Source organism: Panicum virgatum, chromosome 1K (genome assembly GCF_016808335.1).
Source record: "Panicum virgatum strain AP13 chromosome 1K, P.virgatum_v5, whole genome shotgun sequence".
NCBI lineage: Eukaryota > Viridiplantae > Streptophyta > Magnoliopsida > Poales > Poaceae > Panicum > Panicum virgatum.
This window is the reverse complement of record NC_053136.1, coordinates 53,163,815-53,187,738: the sequence shown is the minus strand read 5'-3', so window position 1 is coordinate 53,187,738 and position 23,924 is coordinate 53,163,815. Positions and strand designations below refer to the sequence as shown.

General features: G+C 47.9%; 2 protein-coding genes across 2 annotated transcripts; one reads left to right on the top strand and one right to left on the bottom strand.

Moving 5' to 3' along the window:
- Positions 1-12,040: 12,040 nt before the first annotated feature.
- LOC120643648 (zinc finger protein 8-like) lies at positions 12,041-13,538 on the top strand. The gene has a single exon (XM_039920072.1). The coding sequence runs from the start codon at positions 12,597-12,599 to the stop codon at positions 13,392-13,394; it is 798 nt and encodes a 265-aa protein (XP_039776006.1). The 5' UTR covers positions 12,041-12,596; the 3' UTR covers positions 13,395-13,538.
- Positions 13,539-19,668: 6,130 nt separating this feature from the next.
- Positions 19,669-22,549, bottom strand: LOC120643642. The gene is made up of 2 exons (XM_039920061.1): positions 20,722-22,549; positions 19,669-20,647 (listed from the first exon to the last, which is right to left on the bottom strand). The coding sequence occupies exons 1-2, from the start codon at positions 21,088-21,090 to the stop codon at positions 19,961-19,963; spliced, it is 1,056 nt and encodes a 351-aa protein (XP_039775995.1). The 5' UTR covers positions 21,091-22,549; the 3' UTR covers positions 19,669-19,960.
- Positions 22,550-23,924: the final 1,375 nt, after the last annotated feature.

The following is a 23,924-nucleotide window of genomic DNA, read 5'->3' as shown; positions in this document are numbered from 1 at the left end:
TCTGCAGTGTAAGAATGCACCCAAAATGTCGTTCCTCCTCCCTCGATCCGTCATTCCGGCAACTTCGGTGACTAGAACGCGAAATGAAGGATTGCTGCTGCTGCAGACACCGACATGAGAGGTCTAAGAATTTTGATGGGGATGCATTCATCGCTTCTAAGTTCTAAAGCATTCCATCTTAATCAATTCATCGTCCACGAGGGACGAGCAGTGCCATTTTTCACATCACCCAAGCAAGAGCAGATGACGAACACCTGCTCCAAAACATTCAGGTGGCTATGCCCACACTAGTCGCAAGTATATGCCGTAAAGAAGGAAAGAAGTAGAGAGTAGAGAACTAGAGATACAGATAGAGAATTAGAGATACAGATAGATATAGAGACAGAGTGTATATCTCTTGTTTTTTTTTCCGAACATGTGTATTTAGACTTTCAGACCCACTAAGCAGAAAGCACTGCATAACCAAGCAAATCATAAATAAACTGGAAATAAAGAATTTAATGCATCCATTGCATATCCATTTAACTGAGGGCGCTAGTAATGTGTACATCCTCACTATAAAACCACGTCTCATGATCCATGAGCCAAGCACCACCGCAAGCAGAATTGAAGCAGCAAATCCGCCCAAAACCATCAGCTCGTCTCCCAAAGAGATGAAGAGCGCCCACGCAGCACTGTTCCTCTTGGCCTTGGTCCTTGTCGCATCGCCATCAGGTACTAGATCCAGTCATCCCAGACACACTCCTCCGGTTTCTTGCAGGGATTCTTTTTTGCAGGATCCTGAGCTTTTCCCTGATCGATGCAGGTGGCATGGCGGCCAACACTGCAGGCGAGTGCTCGGTGATTATGCTGTCTCCGGGTGGGAGGTGCATTCAGAGGGCCTGCAGCTTGCTCTGCGCGGAGAGCTTCGACGGCGGCATAGGCGGCTGCATCGATGCCCAACGATGCGAGTGCTCGTACTTCTGTATGTAGCAACAGAGGAACAGTAGAAGATAGGTGTGCGCTCTATGAATGTGCCTCGACGCATAAGGCTATCTAGTATCTACCTGGTGTTGTGGTGGCCAAATACTGATTAGAGCTGGGCAGCTGATGTTTGGATCCAAATGTTTTGTGCCTTCGTTACATCCACTGATCCATTCATTCCTATGATCTGCCCCCATATTAATGGTCTGTTTGGAGCTTCCGTCGTGCGAAAGCATCGGCCGGTGCAAAATTTTGGTTGACAATCTGGCCGCCCACGAATCGGCGGGCGTGGGGTCAAAAACGAACTGAGCAATTCAAAAAAAAAAACGAACTGAGCTTGGAAATTTCGTAAAAAAAAAGAAGACATGCGTCTGCCTACCAAATTTCTTGGCAGGTTCCTGGACGGTCATTCAGACAGATGTGGTGCACTGTTTGCATGCATGCCAAATTTCCAATGTGTGATGACACACTAGTGTCCATCTGGACTCAATTTTTTTTAGATTACACAGTACAACGCAGACACTTACAACGCACGCACACTGACACCCCTATGAATACACGTACGCAAACATTACCCCTATGTTGACGAAGTTATCACAGACGCCTCACTGTCGACGGGAACGGCGCCTACCACTGAATGCACAAAGTCGTTAAATCTCATAATATTCGCTCCCATGAGGAGTCGAACCTAGGACTTCAGATGCTACCGAGTCTCGTGTAACCACTAGGCTACATGCTTTTTCGCCCACCTGGACTCACTTGCTACCTACTTTTGTCTTCTTGGTGTCTGGAGCAAAAATAAATGAAAAAATAAAAATAAAAAGAAGCTAAGGAAGAAAGAGAAATAAATTGGAGTTCCGAGTGGTGAAATGAAACAGAGAAAAGAACAGGAGACAGACACATGACAGGAGGGCCATCATCAGCACACCATCGACGACGGGAAACTCTGACGGCAAGCTTCGAGCCTTCGACCATGGACGGTCCCGTCGTCCATTCATGGCTCCCCGAATAACAGCTAGCGACTAACGGCATTGGCCTTGTGAAAAAAAATCATAAATAAATTGCTTGTTGAGATCTGAATTGTTGTGTCACTAGTCCTTTTTGGCGTTCACGTTTGGCAAAGGCGGTAGGTGCCGACGATGGTGGGTGCCCATGCTCACAAATACATACACACTCACTTCTATGAATACACGCACGCAACTCTATCCTTACGAGCACCTCCCAGAGATTGAACCGGCAGATCCTTAAAATTGACGAAGTCACCACTGGCGCCTCGCTATCGACGGGCACATCGCCTACCGCTAAAAGAATATCGCTTGTTAAATCCTAAAAAAAATCCAGAAAAATATATATATGAGAGAGACTACATGTAATAGCCTACCTATTATGCGAGCTATAAAAATATTCCTAACATGCTGGTTGGATTTTTAGGAATGTTCAAACGTATTCGTACAAAATCCTAAGAAAACTAGCTACTAATAATTGTTAATTTGATATGGCGTATCCAAATATAGCTCCTAATAACATGGTGTAAAGTTTATCCAAATATAGCTTCAGCACAGCCTCTATATATGAGACCCATGAACTTTGGTGCAGCTATCACCATCGACACAACACACTCTTCGAGTCCAAACTTTCGACATTTCTACTGTTTTAGCCTGCACGATGAGGATCAGTCCGCTGCTGCTTGCTGCCATCGCCCTCCTGCTAGTATCTTCAGGTACCTCGATTCTTCGGGAGAATGTTGCACACTAGTACACTACCGTTTGATCAAAATATTGGTATTAATAGCCTGCTACTATTTTATTTCTTTTGAGATTTACAGGTATGACGGTGAAGGTGTCGGCCGGACGATGCAAGCGACCCAATTCAGTAATCCTGTACCCAGGCAAGCCTTGCAATCCCCAGGTGTGCAAGAAGACTTGCGCCAGCCAATACAAGAACGGCGTCGGCACGTGCATGAATCCTGATGGGTGTGACTGCGAGTTCTGCCTGGGTCTCTCGACTCCCTCTACACGAAACGGGATGAAGTAGCTATGTGGCGGATCTGATTGATGATGTGCGCAAGTTTTCCTACCAAAGTATTGACAGCAATAAATTAAGTAAAGTAATCATGTACTCCCTGAACTTAAAATTGTGGCGCTTGTTCTGTTTGAGCAAAAGCCAAAATACATAATTTCTATGATACAAGGTTAGTGGCGTTACTATCAGAAATATTTTCTTTATGATTATACTTTCCTACCATTTAAATAATATAGGAATTCAGGCCTTATCCTACAAAATGCCTTATTAAAAAAAAGGAGATTGGAAGACTAAGATAGTTTGGAGGACAATAATTGTCAAAAATTGCCTCAGAAAATCAGTCACATTAATGACTTGTGAAGAAAATGTTTAGGCCGATGTAGCCACAACACCGTTATTGGGTTGTAGTTTTAGACAGTTGGATTTTGTGATGAACCTTACGTGCATCATAGCATGGGTTTCTACTGGTCTTCGTCTATTCTCTCAGCTATGTGTGTGTGATTAATTTGACTGTACAAAATCTGTGTGTATTGAATTTGTACTAACTTGCCGTGTCGTTCAAAGTTAATACATCGAAATTATAATAAGATGCAATATGAATGAATTTTGAATTTCCTTGATAAATTAAAATTTTACAATGGTTGGAAAAATAGAACCGTCCATTGAGAGGAATCCAAGGGTGGAAACTATGGAGTATCTAAAGAAAAGTACTAAAATGTACCAAACAGGTGGGACAAGTACCCAAACTATGGAGTATCATCAGGTACTTTCGATCATTAATGAATCATAATCTATAATTTGATGACATTTTAGAGCTCGTATGAATAGTCTCCTTTACTATTTCATTTCCGTTGAGATCTACCACAGATAAGACAGTAAAAGGTGTGGGCCCGATGCCCGGATCCCGACTCGGTAACTCTGAATCCAGGCAAGCCGTGTGATTTCCAGACGTGGAAGACTAATTGCGCAAATAAATACCACAACGGCATCGGCATCTGCTTGAATCCCAAGAGATGTTATTGCGAGTACTGCATGGATCTTCCCTCGACAACAGCCGACCCTCGTGGCCTCGCCTCCCTCGGTGCATCGCAAAGCAGGATGAAATAGTCTACTACGTTGTGGCAAGAATGCAAGATTGAACGTGTCCTGCTGCTTTTCCTCCTAAATAATGACAGTTGTGTAAGCCGGCTTTAGAGCATAAAAAATCATTGGTATTTCCAAACAAGGAATTTGGCCACCTAAGGGAGTGCTAGCCGGGGTCACGTGAGTGACCCCGAGTAATTGGTCGCAGAAGGGTATGGGCCAAAAGCAAAAGGTCGGGTTGACCCAATATGAATATATCAGTTCAAAAAAAATGGAACATTTTCGTGGAACAATTTTTTTATTGCCAGAACAAATTATTATTGTTTCACCGTATATGATTTGACTGCCAGTAACACGTGTGACTCCTAGTATTTGCCACCAAAGGCGCACCGCTGTTGGGGCTGTAATGGGCCGAATGCGCTGCAAAGTCTATAATTGGGCTTACGTTAGGCCTTAACGTGGTGCAGTATAACCTGGGCTTATAGTACCCCCAAAAAAACTGGGCTTATAGTGGTCCTTTTCTGCCATACAGTTTCCTTGAGGAGTTCAGGTGCCGCAATCCCGACGTGATTCCCCATCTTGAGACAGCGATCTGCCTACGCGGCAGCTATTTTACCCTCTCCACCTGTGCGGACTGCGGATCGAGTTGGGTCACAGCGACGTCGCTGCCCGCTGTAACAGTAACCCACCCCCGGCCGGCCGCGATTCTTTCGAAGTTCCCCGGCAGGAGCTGTGCCTTTCAGTTTCAGGCAGGACAAAAAAAACTCGAGGGTTCTTCAACGTGTGGTCGCCCAATCAGCCACGGCGCGGCGATTGCGAATTACCCTCGGAGGTGGAGTGGTGGACGAAGAACCCATGGCCTCGTTGGTTCGTTCCACGTAGCTCCCCGACGTTTACGCGCGCGCGACGCGATGATGCCATTGCCGCGGCTTCTGAGGAGCCGGGGGCGCCACCGCCACCCCACCCACACATGCCCAGGCGCGTCCGGCGCCGGGCGTCACGTCGCCGGACGGCGACGGCTGCAAAGGAGCCTGCGAGAAAGACAACCCTGCGATATTGATGATGGTCAGCCTGATGGAGATATTGGAACACAGTTCCTTCCTATTTTTTCCCCCTCTCGCCTGAATTCTATCCCATCTTTAGGAAAAGCTGGCGCGACAGGGCCGTGTGCTACTGCTCCTGAAAAGATATGCATTCAGGTTTGTATGATCCGAGGCTGCCGTCGTATCAACGTCGGTTCACAGTGGAATCGTACACACGCATGTGACAAACCAAAGCGTCCAGGGTCAGATCACATGGACCATGCATGCAGAGACAGGTGCTGTGGTTGGTTGGGCTGGAGCCATCTCAACAGCTGTGCAGTGCGGCTTCCCCTGTTCGAATACACATCACGTCATCAATCAAAGTGATGAGTTCGTGTTTGATGCTAATGTGGGCTTGCTAATTAAGCGTAGCTTAGCCGAGGCAAGCGGCAAATAAACGTACCCATCTGTCAGTTGTTGCGCCCGTGCATTATTGGCCGGCCATGTTCTCGGAAGAGGAAGCTAGCAGGTAGCAGCTTGAGCTGTTGCAGTGCAGCTAAAGGCGTCGCTCTCGTGCAACGAAACTGGAGAACTGGACATATCCTGTACTGTGCAGGAGCAGGGACTGACGAATAATGGCCATGCCAAGGCCTGGTTCATGAAGACATGAACCAGAACAGGATAAAGGTGCTGGTGGGTGCGTGCGTGGCGACGTACCTGTACGGCATGCGTCCATCCACATCCGGCCGCCTGTGTTCGGCTGGTGCTTTGGCTGGTGCCCGGCCAGCTGGTGCTGGCTGGTTCTGCACTCACGCCGCAGCCGCCAGCAGCAGCCGAGCAGCCGCAGCCGCCCAGCTGTGCTATGACCATCAATTGCAGAACTCAGCTGGTTTAAGGTGCTGCTACAGTGCACATGGCACACAGTGACTGATCCGATTCATATTGAATCAGCCAGCAGTACATCAAGGAAAAAAGGACACTAAATTATATATATGCAGACGCAAGTTTAAGGTGCAATTTCAATACAGTACATGGTACATAAGAATGTCCTACATTTGGTACTACTAGAAAACAAAAGCGCCAGGAACCCGGGGTCCCATGCACTTGCCCATTTGCCCCTTTTTGTGTGTTGTGCCATGCATGGCATGCTACACGGAGATGCAGTGCTAAGCTTTACTTCAGGACCACGTTTAAATGATGCTCAGAGTGGCTGGCTTGCTTGCTTCTGGGCTTCTGGCCCGTTCGTCTCATTAAAAAAGCAGCGTGGTAGCAGCAGTGGGACATCATGGGCTTGTTTAGGGTGTGTTTAGTTGGTGAAAAAGTTTGAGTTTTGGTATTGTAACACATTTCGTTGTTACTTGACAAATAATATCTAATCATGGACTAATCAGTTAGACTGTATAATTAGTTATTTTTAATTGTATTTAATGCTCTATGTATGTGTCCAAAGATTCGATGTGACCAGTACCGTATGGAATTTTTTGGAACTAGTTGGCGCTGGGACACAGTAGCAGCATGCACGGCTTTCCTACCACTTGGGGATCCGGCGAGAAGGAATTGAATCCCGCCGTGGTACTGAATCCAAGGACGATTGCCCAAATTTCATATCTGTATACGCGTACCCTGTCCTCTTAAATTTCGTGTAGCTTTTCCAGATTGGTCATGCATGAATCTATACTGCTGCTCCACACCTTCGAAGAGTGCGATTCTTTCTGTTTTTTACTCCTACCATCGCAGAGGGAAAGAAAGAAAAGCTTTTTTTGGACGGAAAAAGAAAGAAAAGCTGAAGAGGTTAGAGGTGTAGTACTATCCATTTACTTATATTTAAAAAAACAAACAATCCATTTATCTGCATGCTGCCATGCTTGGCTGGAACTTATGGATCCGCTTTCAACGATCCTTGGATCGGAGCATTATCTGTCTCGGTCGATCGGTCACGCTGGTTCCCCGTGCACCCGACGTACCGACCGGAGTTCACACGCCAATTTGCTCGCCGCAGCATGCTGGCGGGGCGGGGCAGGTGCGCTGCGTCCTCCCAGTCTCGCGACATCAGTTCCCGGCCTATTAACTCGCGGTAGTTTGCGGTCGATCACGTTCACATGCTTCGGCTGACGAGCGGACCTGCCGCATGTGCTTCTGCTACGCGTACGCGACCCCAACCTGCGGGTAGCTCGGGGGATTTACATTTACAGCGGCTGCACTCAAATCCCTGGACGTACACGTACTCCGTACTCGATCGTCCGCGCGCTGCCGGCCGGCCGGCCGCCGGTGTCCTCTGCGGCAGTGCCCACGGCGCGCGGCCTACCACGCTGCGGCCGCCGGCGCCCGGGCTCGCCGTGCGTGTGTCGCGCGCGCGCGCGGACGGGAGCGTGCATCTCCGTGGATATCTTTTCTGCCCGTTGGACGGGCGGTTGGCGCGCACGGCGATGGCGGTCGAGACCAAACGGATGGTTCGGTTGGTGCATCCGCGTGCCGGTGCGCGCCGAGGCCGACATGTGACGTTGTCGTCGGTTCCAATTCCAATCGCGGCGCCGACAGATCGCGCGAGGGATCGAGTGTGCGGTCGACGGATTCAAGGGAGAATGGGAGCAGGTGTTGAATTGGGGATGCTCGTCTCGACAGATTGGCCGTGAACCGTGGGGGTAGTACGGTGCGGCGCCAGTGCGCAGGAGTGTGCTTGGAGGGGGGGGGGGGGGATTTACGTGAGCGCCACTGCCGCCGTGCTGCGGCCGGGGAGGGCAGGGGCAGGGCACGGGCCATACCTCAGAAGTAGCTGAAGGGTTAAATGGGTCCCTTGCGTTTGTTCAGAAAGTCAGAAACAGAGCATGTTCAGAATGACCGTCCGTTTACCTGTTTCGCAGACCAGAGAGGGTATGCAGTTCAATTAATCTGGTCGTGATTATTCCCCAGTAATAAATTCCTACACAGAGAGGGTATGTTTCGATCGTTTTGGTACTCGTCCATTTCATTTTCATCTAGTTTTGGGCATGCCGCATGCCAGCCTGAACCCCTGATGCCTGGACATAATTAGGCATGCAATTCCAAGGGCCAAAACATAACCCTCGCTGAAAGCAACCTTCTACCCCACAACCGTGTCTTCTGTGGCGCTTCGGAACCAATCAACTTATCAACGCAAACATATTAATAAATATCTTCAACTCTTGCTCCACGGATCATGTGAGCAGTACGGGCGCACGCCACCCACCACGGTCCCTTTCTTGAATCCTGCTTGATGAGCAGGGCAGCCAGGCAGCCAGCCACCGAGCAAGCTGAGCTGAGCTGAACCTGAGCCTGAGCCTGATGAGGAGAGGTGTGGTGAGGACTGAGCCGCTGGCGCTGAGGTGGTCCTAGGTAGTAGGATTGGAGATCTCCCTCCCGACAGCAAGATCAGGCCCATATTTACGCTTTGAGAGGAACGCCACCAAAAAGCCTTTGGCAAAGCCTACCCTCCATCCCTATCTGCATTAACAGCTTGACACTGCACCTTCAGTTGTCAGCATGCATGTCCTCCTCCAGATCCTTCAGGCAAATGATTCCTTAGTCAGCAGCAGTCACATATCCTTTTGCTCGGAATTGCTGGTATACATATATAAAGATTTATTCAGTTTTTTACCCATCAATTTGGACCCTCTTTTTTTCTCTACAGAAAATGCTTGGCCGATGCGCTAATGTTGATGCCCCATGGCCGTACATGTGCAAATTGGGGCACACAAAAAAGAAGGACAGGGACAAGTTCTGATCGCTGTGTCCAAGGATCAATTGGGCGGGCCGGCTCCATGTTTGGTCCCAAGCAGCAGCATCCAAAGTCTCATCTAAAAGCTAAAGGGGACAGGGAGCTCCATCAATAGAGCTGGAATTCGATGGCTGTTTTGGAGTACTGTCTCTAGCTTACTTTAATTGGAGAGGACTTTGGCATATGATGTGATGGTGACAAGTGCTTAGAAAGCTAGCATAGCATAAAAGCAGAAAGAAAACACACACGCGCATCGCCGTGCAGCCAGAAAATTCAGCATCCCCTGAACATTATTTATGCCGCGGGTCATATAATCTATAATTCATCTAACTAGCAACAATATAATTCGGTTACAGACTCCTTTCCCGAAGGATCTCAGTAGTCAGTCCCTGACCCTCTGTCCTCTTTGGCACCGAAAAAAGAGAGAGAGCCTGCATAGCAAGACTCCATGGCCAGCAGCCAGAGGCAACCGCAGAAGCAGTCATCGCTAATCCTACCGAAAATAACAGGCATGCCAAGTCTTTCTCCGGGAGTTATGACCATTACGTCGCCGATGCCGCCACTGCATCTCTCTTCCGCGCAACCCACACACAACACACAGACAAACAAAAGGAACGGGTGGTAGGTTTTCGGATCAGTAAACCACTGTGGGAGCGGCACCACCGAATAATTGCACCCCGGACGACATGGAGGATGGATGGATCATGGAGCTATAGCTACTTGTAGCAACTAGCAACCGTACTTTTCTGTCAATCCTTTCCAACCCAGCCTGACTGACAGGCATATCTACCGGCTCCAGCAACTCCATCACACTGTCACTGTTTCGTACTGCCGCTATAAAGATTGTGTGGTCGCAGGAGGGTTATCGTCTCTAGCCTTGGCGTGTGACTGCTTTAACCTCGCTGCATCTCATCTCATCTCATCTGAGGCGGGCGGTTAGTGAATTTGACGAAGCGGCCGGCCGTTCGATCTGCAGGCAAATGATGAGTCAGAGGAGGAGCGCATATGGATGGCCCACCTCCGTCCCGGTCAAGAATATTTGGCGTCGCCTGCAAGATCTCGGGCGTGGGGCACGCGCGGGCGGCGAGGGCCGGGCGATCGTGTGGCAGCGCGGCCGCCGCGACGTCGCGGCGACAGCGGCGCGCACCCGCCTCCAGGGAGCCGCCGGTCGCCGTCGTCGACGTGCGTGCTGCATTAGCAGAAGCCGCGGCCGAGCATGCCGGCCAGATGGCCGCCAGGTGAACGCAGTAGTACACGCACGCATCAGAGAACGTTCCACTTGGAAGAAGATGCCGCCGCTTTCGTCTGTCGCATCGCGTTTGTGCTTCCTTCGTCGCCATGCCTTTTTTCCAGCTTCTGTTACTACTTTTGCTGACAGCACGGACCTCCAACGTTCTCGTCCAGGGAGTTTTTTAACTGCAACTCATCAGAGGTTAAAAAGGGAGAACCTGTCAACCTGGCGGCCGGGTGAGATCGATTGGATCGACCGAGAGATCGACAGATAGATCTGTACGTACCAGCAAGGAAATTAAAGTGATCGATGTAGATTTATTTCACTGTTGCCATAATGGTGTACTTGTGGCGAGACACATGCATGTCCTGGTTTGATGTTGGCCATGTACTTATCCAGACGGGCCGCGCGTACGCAGGTTCAAATAGCATTGCAGTTGGATCACGGCTTTACGCGCGCCATCGGACTTGAAATCGCTCGCCGTCCCATCCAGTATTAAAGCCCGTGGCAAGTTGAAGAGAGGAACGGGATCGGATGGGTTTGATCAGGTGCGTACCAGTCTGCTTAGTAGCTAGCATAGCATCAATGAGCTACTTTTCGTCTCTATTCGGACAGCTAGTAGATGAGCAACAACGACATCGATCTCCTTGCATCGTCCGATCCGGCTGCCTGCCGATCGATCTGTTACATTGTACGGTCTAGTCCACTCTCACAGCTGGTTACTCTCGACGAATTACCAGATCGATCACTTGAACAGATAGCAAGGGGATGCGTTTTTCTCCGCCAGGAGCTAGGGTACGTGCGCGACAATCACAACTTTTTCACATGCTCCTATAGTAATGGTATGGTAAGTGTCCAGCGATCCAGTGAAGAACGCCCTTTAACAGCTCATTATTATCGGACGAAAAATCACATGCAGCATGCACGATATTCGGTAAAAGAGCTAGGCAGTTGAAAAAAGGACTGCGCAAAGGAGGAGAGGAAAAGGAGCAAGCTAAGTCATGATCCCGCCGGGTATACGTACGTACCAGCTAGCTAGCTTTTGATCAAGCAATCAAGCATGTGGATCCCAGTCCAAAGCGCCATTGATCGAGCACGTACATACTCACTGCAGCTCGATCGTACTACTAAGCAACTAATTAAATTTGTGATAATCTGCTCTCTGTCAAAAAGAAGAAAAAAAATCGGAGGGGGTGAAACGGACTACTGGAACTAAAATTTTACCCTGAAGAAGTCTGGATTCTGAGTGATACATATAGCACTTATTACTCCCTCCGTTTTTTTTTCTGAAATTAAGTGCATATCGTCTCCCTGGCATATAGTTTCATTAGGCTATATATATAAAAGATTTCAACAAGTATATACTCGGTTAATTGTAAAAAAAGCAACTACTCAGTTAAACATGTCATTTATGTACTAAAATATGTAAGATTATCACAAAAATTATATACTGACAAATTAAACGAAATGATTTTTGAACAGGGGTTATCAACATATACCTGATATATTTTTACGTAAAAAAATTAGTGTATTTTTCAAGATTTTAAATAGCCGGCTTTAGCTTCCGCTATAGACCACTATAGCTTCTAGAAAAGGCAGCTGCTATGGCATTTAGCCCGCTAAAGTCGGCTATAGCCCGCTAAACGCCGTAACGGCAGCCCTGCCGCTAAACGTCTTAGCCGGCGATTTAAAACATTGGTATTTTTTAAACTATATAATCTACCATGTTTATGCTGCACCATCACCTCAAAGGGCACCGTCCGTCGGCCCATCCATGGATCCCTTGCCCTGGCACGCAGTAATCATGCAGCATGAGCAGCGGGCAGTACGCAACAACACAAGGGCGGGCAGGGGCAAGCACGTCGCCGTCCCCAGGAGGACCACCCCCACCTGTGGTCTCCGCCTCCGCGTCTCTCATGTTCTAAAGAAGCCAACCTCCCATAAAGAAGCCCTCGAGCCAATCCAGAGGTCGTAGAGGTGAGCGCGGGCGGAGAGCGATGGATAGATGGAGTCGCCCAACACCCATCTCCCCACTCGATGCCCACTGACGGCTACAGATGCACGACACCGAGAGAAGATCGATGAGCTAGCAGCAATTTCTTTTTAACAAATTTATATTCTCTCTGCGTGTACAAATTTGTACTAGTTCCAAATTTGCCAAGAAATACTCCATCCTCATGCTAGCTACCACACTAGCCATAGATAGCTAGCTAGCACCAGAGCAGGCCAGCCAGGGCACAACCAGCAACTGCAACTGCAGCTGCATGCATCTGTACTTGGTGGTGAGAGGGAGGGAGCTTTAAGCCTAGTCGTCCCCTCGGCAGAGCAGGCTCTTACTTGCATGGTCCCCCTCCTCTCCTCTCCGACCTCACGGCGTCCATCCCCTTAAAACTGCACCAACTCGTAGCCAAATTCTTGAGCGAGCTCACACACATACACACCAACATACCAAAGCCGCTGCTTGTCTCCTCACAACCTGCGACGGAGCCAGCAACTCGCTAGCTAGCTGGAATTCTTGGGGGTGACAAGCCTGCAGCCGGCCATGGCCAAGTCTCAGGAGGTGCGCAGCGTCGACTCCTTCTCGCAGCTGCCGTTCATCCGGCCGCCCCCGGCGCCGACGCCGCGGGACACCATCCGGCTGTTCGGCTGCGAGTTCTCCAACGACCAGAAGGTGCAGGCCAAGCAGGAGGCCATGGCCGATTCCCCGGACGCGGCCAACGGCAGCACGGTCACGTCCGAGAGCAACGCCAAGCAGAGCGCCGCCGCCGCCGCGGCCGAGAGGAAGTTCGAGTGCCACTACTGCTGCCGCAACTTCCCGACGTCGCAGGCGCTGGGCGGGCACCAGAACGCGCACAAGCGCGAGCGCCAGCACGCCAAGCGGGCCCACCTCCAGGCCTCCCTCGCCATGCACCGCTACGTCCCCGGCCACATGTACGGCCTCTTCAACTACCACCACCATCTCGGCCGCTTCGACCAGCCGCCGGGGCCGCCCCCGCCCCCGCCGCCGGCGCACTACCCGATGTGGACGAGCGCCAGCCCGCCGGGGCCGTACGGCGGAGGGCCAGGCTCCTTGTCGCAGCCAATTAACGGCAGCCCGGTGCCGGGGCTATGGAGGGTGCCGCCGCCCATGGAGAATTTCGGCATGGCCGGCCGGCACGGCGCTGACACGGCCATCCTGGTCGATCCGGCAGGGGAAGCAGCCTGCAAGGACGAGAAGGCGGTGGTGAGCTTGCTGTACTCGTCGCCCTCGCTGTCGTCGTGCTCGTCCGCGTCGCCGGAGAAGCTAGGTAGGTACGAATTGGGCCAGAAGGAGAGTGTTAGCTTGGACCTCCATTTGTAATTCTTGTGTTTAGGTTTCTTCTTGTTGGTTAGCAGTTGCAAGTGCGTGTTAATTCTCATAGTTTTAAATAATCTCTACGTACCCTTTTTGCCGTACGTTTATGAAATTCAAGTTTAACTAGAGCTAGCTAGCTTATTTAAGATCTTATCAGAACTGTCGGGGCCCTGAAGCGAGGGTGCACATGCTCTACGACAAAATCTTGAAAATCTCTAAGAAATTCTTGTAAAATTTCAAAGCAATTCAGGAGTTCCAAACAAGCTCATTAATTAATCCCTTAATTTAGTGACATGGTGTCAAGGAAACTACTAGCTTGATCTAGTAGGTCTTTTTTGCACGGAGAGAAGAGGAAAAATAAGGCCCAGAAAATGTAGAAGAAACGCATCCACGGTAGATTGGAAATGTGTGGATCTGATGGCCTAAAAAAAAGTATGGATCCAACACTGCCGTACATGGTCCCGTAGGTACACACATGACACATAATGTACATGACCTTTCTTTTTCGCACCCTGGCCCAACTATATATACGTCCGTCGTCTGAATTGCTTTGTACAGAGATGGCTCTTTTTAGCATGTGCCCTGCCACGAGCCAGGTGTTTCATGTACTTTCGGCTTCCTCATATAGATACTAACAGCTATCGATACTAACAGCTATCAGAGAATTTTAAAAATTGGGAAAGGGGCATCTTCTTTCTGCAACAATGTACGGACAGAAAAAATCAATAAAAGCATGGGAAATATTATTATTTGGTTCACTGCTCCGAGCACAACATAAAGAAATGACCAATGGTTCCATCAAACAAAAGAAAGAAAGAAATGACCAATGCAAGTAGTAGTTGTTTGATTTTAGCCCGTGTTCAGTTGCAAAATGCAAAATTCCAAATTTTTTTTTCGGCATCTGCATGGAGACTTAAATCTAGACGAAATAAAAAACGCATTGCGACTGCTGTTTGTAAATGGCGAGACGAATCTAATGAACCTAATTAGGCTGTAATCAGATGCTAAATTGCTACAGTAATGCTACAGTAAACAACCTCTAATGACGGATTAATTAGGCTCATTAGATTCATCTCGCGATTTACAGACGAGTTCTGTAAACCATTTTATGATTAGTCTATATTTAGTACTTCAAATGTAGAAAGATGCATTTTCAAAAATTTTACAACACGCAACCAAACGGGGCCTTAGTCTTGCTGCAGTTCTGCTTTACTGGAGTCACGTGACATCATCTATCAGTGGTTAAAGAGAGGTCATATCCCTAGACAAGCCATCAGTAGGGTAGGGTTAGCACAGATATATACAAGCAAGTACTCAGTACATGTAGGCAAGATCCTGTATCACAATCATGGATTTCATCATAACAGTTGCACAGGCATCAGAGCAAAAGAGCAAGTTTTATAACCCAGCGGGTCGGTCGGCTGCATGGCGTAGCTCTGCGCTCGCTCCGCGCCCGCGGCAGGCTGGGAGCCAGCTTTTCCCTCCATCCGGACCCACGAACAGAGAGCAATTCGCCCGTTTCAGCCGGCGGTGTGTGAAGCGCTCGTTTTCTTCTCTCTCTTCTACTCTCTCTCATCCACGTAAGATTTAGCCTCCTTCTAGCCTTCTATAATACTTGCTCTCATGAGTTAAGCTCTCAAAGGCATGGCCTGCTTGCCTGTCATGCACAGCTTTAGATTGTACGAGCACAGTACTTTCCCGGAATTCAATCTAGCTAGTTCTTGTACGACTCACTTGGTGTCCTATGTCTCACGCATCGCCCCCCAACAAGTTGCGCAGGTTCCTGACATATATTCTCTGCGGCGCCAGCTCGTCATTTTTTCTTACTATCTAGCGTGCGACTACGTCTGCACCACCACCCAAGTTGTTATCGAACATCCTGAAACTGCAGCACGTTACTGCTGATGCATCACTAGATCAAGGTTAGCTTGCCAGCTTCTCTTCGACGAAGATATCCGCGCGACGACATGGCAATTACGAACGCGGTTAACACACCCAATTCCAATGGATCGGATCGATTCACCCAGCAACAAAGAAAAAGTAAATTACCGCAGCTCATTCACGTGTTGCGCAATTGCAACAAAGTGGTGGTGGTATTGTGTGCAGCGGTCATCATCGTGCATGCATACCAAGATCGCTCTCTGAAATTTGAGTGGCCCGAAACACTTGAGAGGCGATCAGGGAAGTTCCAGGGGACAACCGGACAAAGACACCTCAAGCAACCAACGGACAAACCAAACGATGAGGCTGCTGCTGCAGCAGCAGCTGCTGCATAGCTACCTATCGAACTGGCGCATGCATGCACACACAGCACACGGCCAGCAGATGCTGCTGGTGGCTACCTTCCTATGCCATCATGTGCTATACTATGCATATATACTACACCAAGAAAGCTACATGTCACTGAGAAGCCGTGGACGCACGCACCAGGACGCAACGCGTGCCGTGTAGTAGTGTTCTCCACAAGTCCACACCACAGATCTAAAAGAGGGGGGCACTGCGCTGCGCTGCACGCGCCCGCCCCGCGCAGCTCCAGCAGCAGTACCAGCACCACACCGCTGCATCCGATCCAGTGGTGGTTGCCGGCCGGGCTGCCAGGGCCTGGACCAGCGCGCGCTGTACTTGGGCAACGCAAAGCCATACGCGCGCAGAGATCAGATCGACCAGATCAGTAGTTAAGCTCGCACCCACCGCGCCCCTGCGTCGTCATCTCGGCTGCTGGATGCATGCGGAGGCATGTGCGGTTTCAGTGAGATGATGATGCGTGCTGCAGTCTCGCCGTCGGGAGCGCCCAGATCTTTCTTCGTCCCACTGTTGTTATGCGTTGTCGACGACCCATGGGTGATCCGGCGATGGATCCGTGCATGCGCCCGGGCGGCGAGCCGTAACCGCGCCTCGGAATGCGCGTGGGCGTGGCAACATTGGCCGGGTCGGAGCCTCGTCGGAGGGGGATTGATCGGTCGGCGCGGCGCGCAGTGCTCGCCGCTAGCGCCACCGCGTTCGCTCAGCTCCCTACAGAGCTTTCAGGCCGACATGGGCCAGCCGGCTGCGGCGCCAGCGCGCTCTGGGGTCGATCTGGCGAGAGGCGAGAGAGACCGATCTGGCGAGAGGCGAGAGAGTCAGTGAGTCCCAGTGTTGCAGGGCCATGCATCCGAGTCTGACGACAAGCAAGATGCATAAAGCCGGCCTGCTTAACCTTAAATGTACGGTCTCTGATCCCTCTCTTTTTGATAAGTGTCTCTGATCGATCTCTTTTTGCATGCATGCTGTTTGCTGGGCATGGCACGGTCTTTGAAGGACGTGATAATGGGAGCCTGCAGCAGAGTCAGATGATGATCAGTTGTAAAGGGAGAGCGTACCACCGCAAGAATGCTGCAGCACAGTATGGTGACTGAAAGATTGTGTGCGCCCTTTTGACGCCAGCCCGCCCAGAACTTTCAGTAGCGAGGACAGCATTTTTCAACGCAATTTTTCAAACTGTTTGCAGAGACGACGATGCCGAAAAACTGTTTGCAAACTGATGGCATCGATCATCATTATTGCGCTTAGGTTCGTGAACGCCCACATGTTGTCCATCCATATCCCGGAGGGCATGGAGGGTCCTAGCTAGGTGCCCGGGCTAGTCTAGTTCGAGGGGTTTCGTTGTTTATGAGTCAAGGAGTTGATTGACGTGTGACAAGAAGCGAATCTAGTAACCAGCAGTCTTGGCCGCACTTGAATGTCGCCAAGAAACGCCGAGCTTGTATAACTGTATCGGTACGAACAAGTCTGGCACGGGAAGCAACCCTGCACAAGTCATGGCCGCACTGTTGCACTGCACAGGGCCAAGCAGTGCACTACCGATGCCTAGCTAGCATCGCAACATTTTTCTTGCGGCTCGGCTCCAATCGTCTGGACAGGGACCACGATGGCATCTTCCGCGCGGAGTTTACCGAATTCCTTTCATTTGCACAAACGAAAAGTCAAACGGGCGCAAATTTGTTCCGTGTCCATTTGAAGATCATCTTACAGGCCCAAAATGTGTGCCTTAGGCCCAATCATTGCTCAAGTTCCTTAGGCCCAAGGGATTCTGGCAACACGAATGGGCCACATCCAGCCCATTATATACTTTATCTTATGCCAGGCCCACACTATGGGTTCCGTTACAGTTTCAGCCTTTCAGGCAGCTGAGCACCGAGCTCTACACAACAACGAGAGCGCCAGCCGATGACGAGCTCTGATTAAAAAAAAAAATCCGATGACGAACTGCTGAAGCGCTTAGACGGCACGCCACGAAAAGAGGGTGCGTTTGACATGGAAGGCACGCACGGCGAGCAGGTCATCACGGCAGCACGCTACGTTTTTTTTCTTCTTCGTGCCCGCGTGCACCTCACCTCACTCCCATACCGTACTTCCTACCGTGCCGCGACTCTCGCACGCGCGCACGGAGAACCTGCTGCGAGGTCCAGCATACCTTTCGCCACGTCGCGGTCGGTCGCGAACAGGGAAAAATTTTCCGGCCGGAAAATCCGGTTTTTCGGAAAATTTTCCGTTTCCGGTGCTACCCGGAAAGTATTTTCCGGCCCAATTTCGAATTTTTCGGTTTCAAAATTCAAAAATTTTAAAAAATCATAAAAACGAAAACCGGATTTTTCCGACCGGATTTCGTTGCTTTCCGGTCGGATTTCGGTGCTTTTCGGGCGGAAAAGATTGTTTTAGCATTGTAAAAAATATTTTGGTATATATGGTATTGCAAAAGAACTATTACACATGTATATATAATTTAAACACGAAATATCCATTCAAATTCCGTAAAAACAATATATCCCTCACATGACTAAACACATATAGATCCGTATATGAAATAGAAATGTAAACTCTTAATAAGTATACCTCACATGACTAAACACACATAGATTTCGTAAAAATAATATATCCCTCACATGACTATTACACATATTGGGTTTATTTAGCAAAACATGTCCTATATATATGATCAGTTTGTATAACTTGGACAATGGACTTGGTATTGTATTATTGCAATGAACCTATGGCTTGTATGCTTGTATGACTAGGATAATGGACTTGGTATTGTATTATATTGGATTTAGATTGTGTGTCTTGTATGGACAATTGGACATACATGTTTTAGGTGAATTCTATTAATATTTGGTGTGTGAAATATTTATTATGCTTTGTGAACTGTTATATACCTGTAAAATTTTTAATTTTTCCTTACTGATTTTACAACTTCCGACCACCAATAACATTTTTCGGTCGGAAAACACCGAAATCCGGTCGGAAAATGTCGAAAACCAAAATTTGAATTTCAAATCATTTTCCAATCGGAAAATCCAAAAAAAAACTGGAAAACCGGAAATTTTCCGTTTCCGGAGCAGTCCGAAAAATGGTTTTCCGACGGAAAATTGATCCCTGGCCGCGAACGACCTGGCTTAATTTAGTTAATAACTCGAGTCTTGGTGAACGATGTATCTATGATTCGTGATTAATAAAGTGCGCCGAATGGCTTCCCTCAAAAAAAAAAAACTCGTACCTACTCTACACCGGTTAGGGGTCAAATCGAATGCACATTCAGGCTCTCAACAACGACACAACAACGAGAGCTCCAGCCGATGACGAGCTCTGATTAAAAAAAAAAAACCGATGACGAACTGCTGAAGCGCTTAGACGGCACGCCACGAAAAGCTGGTGCGTTTGACATGGAAGGCACGCACGGCGAGCAGGTCATCACGGCAGCACGCTACGTTTTTTTTTCTTCGTGCCCGCGTGCACCTCACCTCACTCCCATACCGTACTTCCTACCGTGCCGCGACTCTCTCGCGCGCGCACGGAGATGATGGATCGCTGGCAAATCTCAAGTCCCATTCGATCGTCATAGAGTGTGTGAGCAGGTCACCTTGCCAATGGACCTCAATAATGTCGGTTGAGATGTGTACGTTCAGCCATCTCTGGCCTGGCTAATCGTAGCATTGTTCTGAACAAGCCCTTCAATCATGATAGCAAATGGGCAGTTGATACAACTAGGCACTTTTTTAAGTGAGACTGAGGGCTTGTTTGGATGGAACCCTGAGAAGTTGCCTGGGGTATTTACCTGCCTGGGAGCTGCCTGTACTCAATTGCAACATTGCCTGGCCAGGCAAAAACTGGAATCCAGGCGTCGTTTGGTTGATGGCCTGAAATTCAGCATGGGTTGGTAGATAAGCCAGGCGTTGTTTGGCTGTGCATTTTGCCTGAGTTACACCCAACATTAAGTAATTGCTGATACATGACGCATTTCACATGGAAGAAATAAACCAGCAACTCATGTTCAAGTCATACGTAATGAACTCATATGAGCTCTATTCATAGTTTTCAAGCTATATACTAACAAATATTACAACTGAAGATTAGATAGTAGTCCAACAATATACAAAAGCACATCAAGGCTGTCCGTCTGTCATCTCTCTGACTATCCACTTCGCTAGTACCTAATTAGCATATAGTCATACTGTACATACTGATTCCAAAAGAGTGCATTAGAAACAGACCCATCAGCCATAATCAAAAGATCATGCAACTACAATAAGCCATATTCAGTTACCACCAAGGTCGCCACCAGATAAATGGTTGAACACCCAACGCTCAAGATATTCTTGACCCATATTGATAAGGAAGCTGCGCTGAACTTGAAATTCTGGCTTGCAAAGGTGCATTCCTACTGCAAGCCTGTCATCTGGTGTTAATGCGATATTCTTGAGCATATCCCATAGAGGACCATTAGGGTCTGGAAGAGGTGCAACCTGCACTGGTTTTCCAAGGTTCTCTTGGATACCACGCAAAGTATTTGTTATCTCCACGTTCGTATCATCATCAGCACAGGCAGGAGACGGTTTTGTGTTGAACTTACTGGCCCTACCAACCCGTGCAGCAGCAGGTACTGTATGCTTGCCAAACCTTTTAAAATTTCTCTTGTTAGGCTTGATGGACTTGACACTAGATGATGAAACTTGAGTGCTAACTGATGCACCAAGGGCAGCCACCTCTTGACAGTCATCACTATCAGACTGCAGTTTGTCTGAGTCTTGCCCATGTGGATCATCTGTGTCATCATAATTAGCCATGTCATTTAGCATGTCAAGTCTCTCAGAATCATCTTGGTCTGGACCAGCTGCAGTGGAAGCATCTTGCATAAAAGAACCATCAGCTGTGCAGCCACTAAATAATTCTTGCAACTTGTCAAAGAACTGAATTGGTTTAGAGAGAATCCCACGGTCATTTGCCTGCATAAAAACAACGAGAATTATTTAAGATAATGTATGTACGATGCATGGCTATTTAGGCAAGAGATACTTACCGAGAGTTCAGTCAAAGTAGAATTAGAGAGAGTCAACATCTTTGTGTCATAATCAAAGCCACCGCCACTCTCATTCATATGCTTAGCCACAAGTCCCCAAGTATCCTTATGCCGCCTCCAGTGACGATGAACTTGATCCACAGTATAGGTAGTGCCATATTTAGCATTCACTGCAGATGTACAGGCTGTGTGATGCATCTTCTTGAAAACAGATTTTGGAGGCATGGATAGCTTCTTCTCAATGAACCAATCAAGGAGGTATTCAGATATAGCTGGAGGCCAATTTGTAGCTTTTGCCCTTGGATTTGAACCTCTAGCTTTCTCAGCTCCCTTGCCCTTAGCATTCATGTTGCTTTGTCCTGTATCCATTGAGTGAACTACAGAAAAGTATTACAGTGAAGAAAACAAAAGGCAACAAAACAGAAAAATATGTTGCTTAATAATAATAAGTCTTACAAGCTAAATAATACACCGTACAAATACATATAGGCTGCAACTATAGTACATAGCATAGTGAATTACATCAATATTCAACCCACATCAAATTAGCTAATTCATCTCGCTTAGCCACCCATTCTCTGTTTTCTGCATCTTGATCTCTTGCTACTCTAGCTGACCTGGGCAAAGTATTATACCAGATTTCTTCATCATATATGATGGCATCAGGACCGTTATCAAGGATCCAATTGTGTAACACACAGCATGCTATTACAATCTTCACTTGTATGCGAAATGGAAAATATGGCTTGTTTGCAAGAACTTTAAAGCGGCTCTTTAAGCTCCCAAAGCCTCGCTCGACCGTTGTACGAAGAGAGGAATGTCGAAGATTAAACAACTCTTGTGGTGTTTCTGGATATTTCCCACCCCCATACTCCTTCAAGTGATAGCGAACACCTCTATAAGGTGGTAATATACCCGGTCTCGCTGCATACCCCGCATCAGCTAAGTAATATTTTCCTACATAAAAAATAGATAGTTGCTTTATTGGTTCATTAAAATTTAGTCTATGCCTTAAATCATTTGGAGAAATATGCTAACCTTCAGGCAATGGAATTCCATTTGATCTTTTAAGGGCAGCCTTTAGAACTACGGAGTCATGTGCTGAGCCCTCCCATCCAGCAAGCACATATGTAAACCGCAAATCAAAGTCCACGGCTGCTAGCACATTTTGAGTTGCGTAATTTTTACGACCTCTAAACCTGTTAACTATATTTTCAGGGACAAATGCAGGGATATGAGTGCCATCAAGTGCCCCAATACAGTCCTATATTGCACAAAATTTTTATTATTGTGATAAACTAGCTATCGAAAATAAAATATTAAGAAAATATATTTTGTAGTATACCTTAAAATAAGGGTAGAATCGCCCAGGGCTACTGGTTATCTTTGAATGGGTCTCTACAGACCTAAGTTTTATCATATCTTTGGCAAGGGAACATAAAGCCATCAAGACCTCACTGAAATACCGGCTTACGGTCTCGCCGGATCTCTTGAAATAGAAGGCAACCACACAATTTCTCAAATTGTGGCCAACTGTATGCAGAAACATAGCCAATTGTTCTTCAACCGAGACGTGTATAGTATCCCTTAGTAGACCAGAATCACGCAAATGGGAGGCAAGCTTCCAGAACACATCTTTCCTCATCCGAAGTTGATGAATGCAGTTTCTATCTGTTCCATTATATAGTTCATCTAGCCTTGCTTGCCTCACCAAATCTCTAGTCACCAAGGGCCCATATTTTATTGGCAATCTTCTAGAGCGAAGACGCCGACGTCGCCGCCATTTGACAACGGCAAGGACAACAGATAGGGCAATTAACATGCGACCTCTTTGTTGGACAACATATTCAGAAACGTGGTCTTTATCCATCTAAGCATCACATGAGAAAAGTAAGAAACAAGCAAGTTTGTAGTTCAGATTAGATGTACTTGCATATCGTCATTTTGTAAAGCAACCTGTACAGAGTTACTACTTTAATAGAAATACATTTTGCCACTCACTTTCTAATCTTCCACATAATGCTGCACCATTGGATGTCAGTACGCACGTGCTAAAAATCTAGTCCCCAACACTAAGAAAATCAATATGCTTATCAAGGAGGAATGTACTGGGAGAAAAGAACAAGGATCTATGTACACAGCTAAAAAATAGAGTCTCACGTGCTACACAAAAATCAATCTGATTAGCATAGGGAAAATGCATCCGTATACATCAATCTAGAAAAAACTGCAGCCATCATTTGGACATAAACAAGAACGATAGACCAAGCAGATGAAGAAAATAGGAGTTGATTTTTCTCACCTTTCTAAACCAGATCTCAGATCAATACTTCTTGAAGTCAATGAAGAGGGAAAATAATAGAGCAAATCACCGGATCTACAACCTAGAAGATCACCCTGCAGGGTCCTTCATCTCCATGGAGTCCAATCTTTGATTTCCCCACAGGGATTTTGAAGAAACACCGAGAGAGAAAGAGAGAGAGGGAGGGAGGGGATTCTGAAGAAACACCACGAGAGAGGGAGGGGAGAGGAAAGGGGAAAAGTCAGGAGAGAGGATAAGCCATCGGTGTTTACGACAGTCATTAATACCAGGCAAGTCAGCTGGCCTCCCAGGCGTTCGATTTCCCACGCCTGGCACCCGGCAACCGCGCCAGGCAACCGCGCCAGGCAAGTACATCCCAGGGTTCCAACCAAACAACATCCAGGCAACCTACAGGCAAGGTCCAGTCCAGGCAACTTTAGCCAGGGCTGCATCCAAACAGACCCTGAGTCACTGAGACAAGGATGACCAATCACCACACCACTCATTTCGCATCACTTTTTATTTGGGCGTCGCACGCGATGAGTGTCCCGATCAGATAGATTTGGTTTGGCACATTATCTTGTACAGTAACAACCAATCAAGTGTCTAGTTCATTACTAGATATCACTATGAATTAAATAGCTCTGGAACTTCTATTCAAAAGAAAAAATCGACAAAATCGGGGGTCTGTCCTTCTACTGAAGTACTGAGGTCACCTTTCTTTCCAATACCTGCTCTTGCAGAGATTCAGTCCTGCCCAGAAATGAGAAAAGCGCTCAACACCCCCAATCGTTGGGCTAGCCACGATCGCGTCGCTCGAATACAGAGCAGACAATTGTCTAGTACGATGCTCACTGGCCCACCTGAAAAATCATGAAATCTATGGAGAAGTGCACGCCTT